At 35.0% G+C, this 11,073-nt stretch overlaps 2 protein-coding genes across 5 annotated transcripts; one reads left to right on the top strand and one right to left on the bottom strand.

The window, feature by feature from the left end:
- Positions 1-1,139: 1,139 nt before the first annotated feature.
- On the top strand, positions 1,140-9,776 carry LOC132067388 (protein PLASTID REDOX INSENSITIVE 2, chloroplastic-like). 4 transcript variants are annotated; one of them, XR_009417138.1, is made up of 4 exons: positions 1,140-1,375; positions 2,859-2,957; positions 7,347-7,481; positions 8,881-9,009. XR_009417138.1 is itself a non-coding variant. In XM_059460595.1 (3 exons), the coding sequence occupies exons 1-3, from the start codon at positions 1,169-1,171 to the stop codon at positions 9,073-9,075; spliced, it is 501 nt and encodes a 166-aa protein (XP_059316578.1). In that variant the 5' UTR covers positions 1,140-1,168; the 3' UTR covers positions 9,076-9,776. The 4 variants fall into 4 exon arrangements, 3 of the variants coding, with proteins under 3 accessions (XP_059316578.1, XP_059316579.1, XP_059316580.1); XM_059460595.1 differs by lacking the exon at positions 7,347-7,481 and having other exon boundaries at positions 8,881-9,776; XM_059460596.1 differs by lacking the exons at positions 7,347-7,481; positions 8,881-9,009 and adding an exon at positions 5,796-6,818.
- LOC132067387 (uncharacterized) lies at positions 9,257-10,699 on the bottom strand. Its single transcript, XM_059460594.1, has 3 exons — positions 10,233-10,699; positions 10,011-10,135; positions 9,257-9,594 (listed from the first exon to the last, which is right to left on the bottom strand). The coding sequence occupies exons 1-3, from the start codon at positions 10,495-10,497 to the stop codon at positions 9,463-9,465; spliced, it is 522 nt and encodes a 173-aa protein (XP_059316577.1). The 5' UTR covers positions 10,498-10,699; the 3' UTR covers positions 9,257-9,462.
- Positions 10,700-11,073: the final 374 nt, after the last annotated feature.

The following is an 11,073-nucleotide window of genomic DNA, read 5'->3' as shown; positions in this document are numbered from 1 at the left end:
TACGTATACATTTGATGTACAAAATAAAAAATAAGTTGTTTTCCTTTTCAAGAATAATTTATGTATACATGTAGTCGTCTGAATAAAATACTTGATGTATACATTTAATTCATGTATTCTTGTATAATTTAGAAAAAACGAGTTCAATTTGTTATGTGCACAACCATATGTATCCAAATCGAAGAAAGGTGTGTACAATATGTCTATGCAAACCCAACTAAAATCAAACAATAAACCAACTGTATTCAACAAACAAGCACGTGTATACAATAGATGTATACAAGCATATGCAATAAAACCCAGCATGTGTATGCATTTCTTTTATATAACCAAAAGGTGCATACAATATATGTTTTTTACAGATTCAACAAAATACAATAATCAAACACATGTATACATTAGGTGACTATAACAACCTGAAGAAAAAAAAAAACTAGAAGGTGTATAAAATATATGTATACAAAATAGTGATGCGATAAAAAAAAAAAAAAAAAAAAAAAAAAAAAAGAACCCAAACATATGTATACATTAGGTGTGTACAACTCAAAATTGCATTCATCATCCAATGCACAAATTCTATCAAACAGATTCAGAATCAGAATTATTCATATCAGAATCTTTGAAATCAGAATCTTCAGATTCAGAATTATCCATCAGAATTTTTGAAATCGGAATTTTTTAAATTGGAATGTTCAAAATCAGAAACAGAAGCCCGACTCTTGAACCCCACTAAATCCATTTTTTTTTTAAACAAGATTCTTGTAGTCGAAGTTCTAATTGTAATGGGAGTTCTAATTAAATGATTTTAGGAGAAGAAAGTGGCGGGTTTAGGAGAAGAAAGTGGTGGGGGGAATGTTGGAGAGAGAATGAGAAACTAAGAAAATAAAGTGGACAAAAGAAATGGAGAAACCAACGTATAAAGAGAACAAAGTAGAGAGAGAATGAGAAGATGGGAGCTATTTTTTCTCAAAAGGTTATGAGTCACGTTGTGCTAAAATATTTGACCCAAAATATATATATTGACCTTTTTATGCTAACTTAATAAAAATTGGCTAATATATGCCAAATTAGTCTAACACTTGGTACATTGTGCCAAATTCCCTATATTCATTTGCTTCAATATTGTTGTTACAAACTTACAATATCCTTTCCTCAAGAAATCTAAAAAATGGCGCTATACATTTCAACCTTCACCAATTTAGCAGTTGCAATTCCCTCCAAAATTCCAATCTTGAATCATCCAATCCAACCCAAACACTCTTTTCAGCTTCATTTCCCAAAACCCATCTCAAGAAAACACTTGTCAGTTCCTCACAGCGCAATACATCCTGAAAAATACGTGTATCCTGACCCAATCCCTGAATTTGCGGTTGCTGTAACTCATTCCTTCATCACTCTTTTTTATAACTTAAATTAACCCTTTAACTACAAGAATAGTAATAAGTACTTATTGTTGTAAACGAATTTGCGGTTTGTTTGATTTAATCATGAAGGGGCCAACGGTATTAGTAATATAATGATTAGTTATGACAAAATCTACTACTCTCTCGGTTTTAATTTATTTGTCTTACCGTCCTTTTTAGTCGTTTAAAAGATTTTTTTTTTCCTTTGCTTGCAACTCTTTAATTCTAACTTTCCACATTAGATATTTGACACAAGATTAAAGAATATCTTGGTACATTCAATATATCTTAAGTTTAATATCACAAGAGTCAAAAGTCTTCTTTATTTTCTTAAACTATGTGTCAAGTCAAAACCAAACAAACAAATTGAAGTACATGTATTAGTTATGCATGTTTCTAAATTGCAAACTAGATTAATTTTATTCATGAATAACTTACCTTCTAATCAGCTGTCAAACATAGTATTACTTATGTAGAATTTAATACCTGCATAACTCACCTCCAAACCAGCTGAACGACCCCTAATTTGTTTACCAGTATTGGAATAAAGTATACAGTAGAGTAAATGAAAATGATTCATATAGGTGAACCTAATTAGTTTAGGATTGTGTTTATAGTTTTTTGAAGGGAAATGAAATTAGCCCAAATAGATTTTTTTTCTTTTTTTTTTTTACTGATATTGATTAATTAATAGAATTGTGAACTCCTGTTTGCCTTTAAAAGATTAGTTCTTTATCAATATTGGAATGAATTAAGTATTCATATAGTCTGACATAACTACCAGGAGAGCTAGGATTCGGAATGAAGTGATTCGGGATAAGGTGGGTGTGGCCCCTGTGGTGGATAAGATGCGGGAAGGGAGGTTGAGGTGGTTCGGCCATGTGCAGCGGAGATGTGCTGATGCGCCAGTGAGGAGGTGTGAGAGGATGGCAGTGGTGGGCCTGAAGAGAGGGAGGGGTAGGCCAAAGAAGGACTGGGGAGAGGCGATTCGGCAGGACACGCGCGCTACCAGACAACGAGGACATGACCGGTGATAGGAGGGGTGGAGGTCAAGTATCAGGGTAGAGGGCTAGTGGGGGGCCGCGAGGTTTCCTTTCTCGTATTAGGAGTATTTTTATCCTTATGTGTTGGGTCTTGTCTCTCTTTCTTTGTTTTATCATGACTTCGTTGCTCTTGCTATTTCTCATTTCGCATTGTTTTGATTGCTTGTCCGTATCGACTCTTTTCCCTTGTTTCCTTGTTTTCCTTGTTTTCAGCCGGGTCTTTCGGAAACAGCCTCCCTACCTTCCAAGGTGGGGGTAAGGTCTGCGTACACTTTACCCTCCCCAGACCCCACATTGTGGGATTCAATTGGGTATGTTGTTGTTGTTGTTATAGTTTGACATAACTAGTTTTGTATTGTGACATAGTTTGTAGTTATAGTCTAATATTGATTTATTTATTTGTGAAATGTAGGAGACGCAGAAGTTCAGGGCCGAGCTCTTGAAGAAACTGTCCAAGGAAAAGGAGACTTTTGGAGATGAGCTTGATGATGTTGTTAGTGTTTGTGCTGAGGTAAGGCTTTAGAGTGGCAGTTAGTTCTGAGTGTTAATTAGGAAAGACCCTTTTTCTATATGGTGGTAACAGAATGGGAATTGGAAACTTCATGATTTGTTCGATCAAATGTCTAGGTGAACATATAGCTAGATTTATTTAGATAGTATTAATCATAAGGAGTATTTAACTAAATTACTCTTTTCTCTTCTTTTAATGAGTAATTAACAACTATATGCCTTCTATGAGTAGTAGGGATGCAATTGGAAAAAGATAAATACCTTCTAGGTTTTCTAAAGTAACAATTTATTGGATCAATTTTTTTATAGCTAACGTGACAGATAAAAAAGGACCGGAGGGAGTACTAAATGTAGAAAACTGAGGCATGCATGTGGAACCATCATTGGATGAATATGTAAAGATGCATTCCAGTCTTTGCATGTATGTTTTATTGACTAATGTGTAATTCTAGGTTGATTAAATAGCACAACTGAATTTCATAGTTTTTCTCTAGTGTCCTGGCTTTCAGACTAGAGAATTCCAATAAATTTGGATAGGATTGCCTATATAAGATTTAATGGTTGATTAATAGGTAAATGCTGCTTATTGCCGAGAAGAGTTCTGGGGTTGTTACATCTCAAAGTGGATTTTCGTTTTAATCGTGGTTTTGGGGTTTCTACTGAACATAGCTGCTTATGTTCCAAGATATCTGCTTAGTCCTTCTACTTCTTGATACTTTCATGTTGGATGAAGAGAAGAGCATATGAAACTGTTGGAAAAGGAACCGATATCATTAAACATGGCTCACTTAAAATTCATTAATAATAAGATGCAATAAACTGGAAGTGATTGCTTGGCAGTTCTATCCGTAGTTTTACTTTTGTTTTAAAAAAAAGGCAGCCTGGTGCACTAAGCTTCCGCTATGAGCGGGGTCCAGGGAAGGGCCGGATCACAAGGGTCTATTCTACGCAGCCTTACCCTGCATTTCTGCTAGAGGTTGTTTTCATTTGAACGCAGAACCCTGGATCTTTTACTTTGAAGGGATGGAATCGGAGCTTATGGCATTAGTCTAGAAGATAAGGGCATTTTAAGCTGGTTGAACAGATGCAGTAAGTTCTGCTTGACGTAGGGAGTTCGTTCAGTTATAGTCTTGTAGGGGATCATAAAGCTCTCTTCCGAATCGATGCTACAACACTGATGTTCATAGATGTTTTTGTGGATTTCTTGAAGATTAAAAAATAGAATTCATATACCTATAGTATATAGTCCTCACTCTTTATTTTATTAAAAGTTCGGTTTGGTTAACGCTGGGTATGTTGTTGTTGTTGTTGGTTTGGTTAACGCTATGTGCAGAGAACAAGAGGAATGTACAACAGACATAGTCAAAGTACATTCGTCAATGGTCACTAGTGTTAGCTGGCTTATTTAAAAGCAGCAAATGGTCTATAAGGATAGATTTTAGTTGACATGGAAATGATGCTCCAGCAGAAAATAAATCCTGCCATCTAACTTAATGCAACTTCGCCAAGTTTACATTACAGGACCTGTGGAAACACTTGTAGCATTTTCCTTTTCCTAGAAGTTGTGAACTCTTTTGCTAGCTATATTTACGTTAAGATTGCTGGTGTAAGAAACTTATTTTCTTGTTATTTGGTTTTCATGGATTAGTTCCTATATCCCATCAGCCGAGGGTCTTTCGGAAACAGCCGCCCTACCTTTCAAGGTGGGGGTTAGGTCTGCGTACACTCTACCCTCCCCAGACCCACATGGTGGGATTATACTGGGCTTGTTGTTGTTGTTGTTGTTGCAGTTCCTATATCCCATCAAGGGAGCGACCCCATTTTTCTCCTTGAATTGGTCAAAGTATGTGGAATTTCTTACTTTTTATGGAGGATTAGACCCTGGGATGAGGATGGCTTTACTTCACCAAATATGATTAGTTGTGACTGACTTATTAGTTTGAATTTCTTTTTCCTTCATCAGTTATTTGGTTTGAAATCATAGTATGTCAAGACTTAGATGTTTTATTTAATGAAGCATGTAGTATATTGGTAACTGGACTTATAAAAGAAATAGTGCCAACTGCCAATTGGGTAAATGGCATGAGAGTGAAAGAGAATTCAATAATGTCAACATAATTTGACTTTTTTGTGATAGTTTGGCTTCGAAGCAGTAGATTGATATGCTAACAACCTCTCTCAATATTGAATGCTCTAATTAAAATGTGCTGACTTTGATTTGGTCTGGAGAAACCCAAAACCCCCGTGCCTAATTAGGAAGAACACTTTTTTCTATATGGTGGTAACAGAATGGGAATTAGATACCTCATGATTTGTTCAATCAAATGTCTATGTGAACATATAGCTAGATATAAGATTGTATTAATCATAAGGGGTATTCAGCTAAATTACTCTTTTCTCTTCTTTTAATTAGTAATGATTATATGCCTTCTAGGATAGTAGGGATGGAATTGAAAAAAATAAATGAATGCCTTCTTGGTATGCTAAAGTGAAATACTTTGGACCAAAATTCTTTTAGCTAAATTGACAGATAAAAAGGGGACTGGAGGGAGTACTAGATATAGAAAATTGAGGCATGTATGTAGAACCATCATTGAATATGTAAAGATGCATTCCAGTCCTGGCTTTGCACTCCAACATTTGAATTAGTATACTTATCGATGAAGAGATCACAATGTTGCGAAGTAAGCATGTTTCATTGACTAATATGTAAATTCTAGGTCGATTAAATAGGACAACTGAATTTCATAGTGTTTCTCTAGCGTACTGGCTTTCACACATGAGAATTCCGAGAAATTTGGATAGAATGCATATAAAAGATTAAATTGTTGATTAATAGGTAACTGTTGCTCATGGCGGAGAAGAGTTATGGGGTTGTTATAGCTCAGAGCGGATTTTCATTTGAGGTTTCTGCTGATCATGGTTGCTTATGTTTCAAGATACCTGCTTCCTCCCTCTACTTCTTGATAGTTTCATGTAGGATGAAGGGAAGAGCATAGGAAACCGATGGAAAAGGAACTGATTTCATTAAACATGGCCTAAACTTAAAATTCATTAATAATAAGATGCAATAAGCTGGAAGTGAGCCCTTGGCAAATCTATCGTAGTTTTACTATAATTCTTAATTTTGAACGTACAGCCCTGGATCGTTTACTTTCAAGGGACAGAATCGGAGCTTATTGCATAGAAAAGAACAATTTTTACAGTTTTGGTTCGGATATTAGAAGATAAGTGCATTTTAAGCCAGCTGAACAGATGCAGTAAGTTCTGCTTGGCATACTGGAAATTGAATGGGATTTGAGTGTAGGGAGTTTGTCCAGTTAAGTCTGTAGGGATCATAAAGCTGTCTTCCAATCGATGCTAGAATACTGATGTTCATAGCTGTTTTTGTGGATTTCTTGAAGATTAAAAAACAGAATTCATGTACTTGCAGTATATAGTCCTCATTTGATAAAAATTTGGGTATGGTTAATGCTATGTGGAGAGTACAAGAGGAATATACAACAGACATTGTCAAAAATAGACTCATCACTGGTCACTAGTGACTGGTATTAGTTGGCCAATTTAAGAGCATCTAATGGTCTTTTAGGATAGATTTTAATTTGACAAGGAAATGATGCTCTGGAAGAAAATAAACGCTGCAATCTAAGTTAGATGCAACTTCGCCAAGTTTACGTTACAGAACATGTCAAAACACTATTTCATTTTCCTTTTTCTAAGAGGTAGTAAACTGTTTTCTTACCTATAACTACGTTAAGAGTACTAGTGTAAGAAACCATTTTTTTTTTGGTTTCACGGACTAGTTCCTTAGGATGAGGATGACTTTACTCAACCAAATATGATTAGGTGTATGAATTCCTTTTTCGTTTATCATTTATTTGGTTTGAACACATTGTATGTTAAGACTTATAGCCTGTTTGGGCCAACTTTAATTTTTATTTAAAAAAATCTTTCAAAAAATCTTTTGGTGAAAAGCGGTTGTGTTTGACCAATTAATTAAAAAAACACTTTTGAACGATTAGTGTTTTGTGAAACTTTTAAAAATACTTGTTTGTATTTTTCAAAAGTACTTTTCAAAAAAAAGTCTTTTAGAAAATTTGTTTTTTCAGCTTTTCAAAAACTCGCCTTACTCTTCAAAAATACTTATTTTCTCCCAAAAGCTTGGCCAAACACCCCACTTTTTTTGAAATAAGCACTTATTGAAAAAATAAGTACTCTTGGGGAAAAAATAAGCCTGGCCAAAGAGGCTATTAGATGTTTCATTAATGAAGCGGGTATTATATTGGTAATTGGACTTATAAAGAAATAGTGCCAACAGCCAATTAGGTAATGGACATGAGAATGAAAGAAAATTCGATATTGTCAACATAATTTGACTTTTTTGTTATAGTTTGGCTTGGAAGCAGTAGATTGATATGCTGACAACCTTTCTCAATATTGAATGCACTACTTAAAATGTATTGACTTTGATTGGATCGGGAGAAAGCAAAACTGATCAAAGTCAGCAAATTTTCGGCACTTCGGAGTACGGTATTCATTATGCATTTAGAGAAATTTGGTAATCGGTATGATATTCGGTGTTCATAAAAAAATATCGAACTAAATACTTAATATCAAATGATTATATACAATACAGATTACTCAAACGTTGGTGTCTTTTCTAGCCAACACTAGAAAATTTTTACTTATTTCAAGAATGAAAGAGTTCCAATCATTGTTAAAGTCATAATTCTGCATTGTATGTGTTAGAATATTTGCTTTTCGACTGGAGTAACTTTATTTTACTGCTTTTGAATAAACTTTGTTTTACTGTTAGTAATTAATTAGTTAGAAATATATTCTGCAGAGATATTCTAGGCTAGGTTGGTTAGTTAAAGATATACTCTACAGAGATATTTTAGACTAGTTTATGATTATCTTTTTATTATTTTTTCCCTATAAATGCTGAGCTAAACATAGCTAAATAATATAATTCCCTTTGACTGCATTGCAGTATTTTTTCTCTGTTATTTCCTAAGTTTCTTTATTTAAAAACCAACAGTATGTAAGTCAAGGTTGAACAAACCGTGTGGTTACTAGCTTACCATACCCCACAAACCGAAATTGAATTTAAAATACAGAACCGCACCAAATTAATTCAGTATGTGTGATAAAACATTTTTAAAAACCGAAATTACCAAATAAAAATTTCAAAACCATACCGTACCATACCAATATACCATGAACAACCTTGGATGGCCTGCTCTCTTTGCATTTTAATATTCTGTGCTTGGACTGGGAAGATTGTGTGAAAAATTGAAAGCTGCTGTTCTTACTTTCTTAAGTTGTAGATGCAGTCCTCTTGAGAAGATAGTACTTTGGGGGTTTTGGTTTTGGGGGGGGGGGGGGGGTGTTAAGGAAACTGCCTTTCCTCAGTTTTTCAGAAATGTTCCAGACTATCATAAACATTTGCTTGTCCTCTTCCAACTTCAGTTTGACAACTTGGAGTGAATTACCACATAAACACTACCACCTAACCATTATGGTGTTTTCTAGTGATATAATTGTACTGACATATTTAGCTAGCACACTATTCTTGATCCAATGGTCATCTGCTGGACTACAAGATCTTGTTCAATATATTATCATGTTCATTTGTACTGACAATCTGACTTGTTTCTGACCTGGAAATAGTACAATGATTGACATTTGAAAGTAATATCTGGTACTCCAACTTGTGAACTTGTTATACAAATAGAAACATAGCAGCTCTGGATGAACAGTTTATATCGCTGGACTTGGCTTTTTGTGCCACCAACACTGGCATTTTCTAGAATAAACACTTATTATATGATGCTTTTTTACTTTTATGAGTATTTAAAGTATACAGTTGGCTTCCTATTCCCTAGCTTTAAAGTTTAAAGTACCATCTTTTGTTAAATCAGATTTTTAATGAATTCTTGCACAGAGACTATGGAGGACCCGGGACATTATTAGTGGAGCCTTTTACTGATATGATGGTAACTGTCAAAGAGATGAAACTTCCAGGAGCGGCATCGGCTGCACGAGCATCACTATTATGGGCTCAAAATTATGTTGATCAAGATTGGGAGACTTGGAACTCAAAACAACTGAAATAATCAAAAGGGTCATTTTCCGGCTCACATGGATCCATAGTCATGGTTAATCTTCAAAGTTATCCAGTACCTGTGTTGGTAAACGATAACAGGTATCCGGTGGAATAGTCAACGTGCGTGCAGTTACAAAAAAAAAAAAAATTGATACTAGTCCAGCTTCGGCTCATAAAAAACAATGCTAGAATTCTGGAGAATATGTATTTCCATTATAGGATGTTCTTTCTATCAAGTGGAGTTAGTTCCATTTCTAATCTATACAAAAGCATTATTGCTCAACATCCCACATGGACTAGATTTGTGAATGACAACCACCAACTTGTGTGAGTTCCTTGTGCATATCTTCCATGATTTTATAAGTCCTCAATAGCAGTGATCGAGTTGCAACCTCGATTAGCTATTGGACTCGGATATACTCTGTAAAGTGGGACGCCATGATTTGGACCTTGCTGCAGCAGCTAAGTTTGCTGCAGCAGCTAAGTTTGCTGTACCAGGCCTTTGTCTCTGCCCTTCATGTCTCGTAGCCTGCAAATGATCAACTCTGTGTAATTAGTAAACCTGAATACCATCTTATATTAGTCAACTCTCAGGTTCTCAACTCCCCTATCAGTTATTGATATCTTGGAATTGTTTTTCATCTAGTTTTATATCCCATCCTTAAGTTTCTTTAAATGAATAGAGAATTATCTTAAAAGACACAGATATAAGTTGTTATATATACAGAAGTGCTAATTCACCATGCATTTGACTTTTTCTCCTTGTTGATTGTTCTTTAATGTTATAGAGAATCTTTAACGGTAAAAAGTACATCACTAAAAAGAATTGAAGCAATGGTTGTTGTGCTATCCTTTTTCCTCCTGTGGTTCTGTTTTTAAGTAGATGATTCTAAGAAAAAGACAAAGCAAAATTAAGCATACAAGTGATTGGTTCAAAAGTGTTACCTTGTTCTTATCTGATTCAGAATTTCCACCTTCAACTTCACAGCTTGACCTCTGATTTTCTTGCAACTCTGGCTGATTCTTCTTCATCTTTGCATGTTTCTTAGCTCTCAATACCTTCATCACCTCTGTACCAGGAAAAAAGAATTAGTATTACAAAACTTCTCTGATTACAAAAAGTAGCAAATAAAAGTTGTGAACTTGCACAAAGAATCACAAATATACCTTGAGTTGTAACAAGTCTATAAGCTCTGCCAAGAACTAAAGTATCCGTTGGCCGGAGAAGCTTAACACGGGTGAATCGAACGGTTTTTTCATCGGACTTCTCATCGGAGGGGGAAAGAGGAAGAGGAATGATGAGAGAAACATAGTGACCAGGGTTCATTTTCATAACCTCACTAGCAGTCATAGGCCAATACATCCTATCTATCTTTCCACTAGGATGTTGTATTACTAGTGCAGCTGCATCCACAGCCTGGCAATTCCCCATTATTCTAATTCACTTTCTCAATGATGTTTGATTCCTCAGAAGAAGAAGAAGATGAAGATGGAGAGAAAAGAAGATAGATAAGAAGGAAGAAGGAAGAAGGAAGGAAGGAGGATATGTAATAGACAAGAGTCTCTTTCCAGGCAGCGCCCACCTCCTTTGTGTATATGGTAAAATAGGTCTCACTCAAGCTAGCACAGCAGTCCCCTCCCAACTAACTTATATAGTTATATATGCCACCCAAATTTTTTTTTTTTTTTTTTAAATTTCAGCTATCTACAGAGACATTAATCAAGGATGCTCACTTTTTCAGTTTACTAAATCATCATTATTGTACCCAGTTAACTGGATTTTGCTATTAAGTGACCTTAATTACTGTCAAGTTTAGTGGGATGGATGAGATATATCCTCCCTTTGTTTTTTATTTTTTATTTTTTAGTAAAAACTGTGATCTTATTTGTCAAGATGTGAGGACAATTTTGTGTATTCCCTCGCCTCTTAAATCTTTTATGTGATTCGAGCGCCTTTAGTAGCGTATCTCTCTAACGTAGGATGATTTGAATCTCCTTGTGATATATT

Source organism: Lycium ferocissimum, chromosome 8, assembly GCF_029784015.1.
Source record: "Lycium ferocissimum isolate CSIRO_LF1 chromosome 8, AGI_CSIRO_Lferr_CH_V1, whole genome shotgun sequence".
Lineage (NCBI taxonomy): Eukaryota > Viridiplantae > Streptophyta > Magnoliopsida > Solanales > Solanaceae > Lycium > Lycium ferocissimum.
Note: the sequence above shows the minus strand (reverse complement) of the source record. Positions and strands in the feature narration are given on the sequence as shown.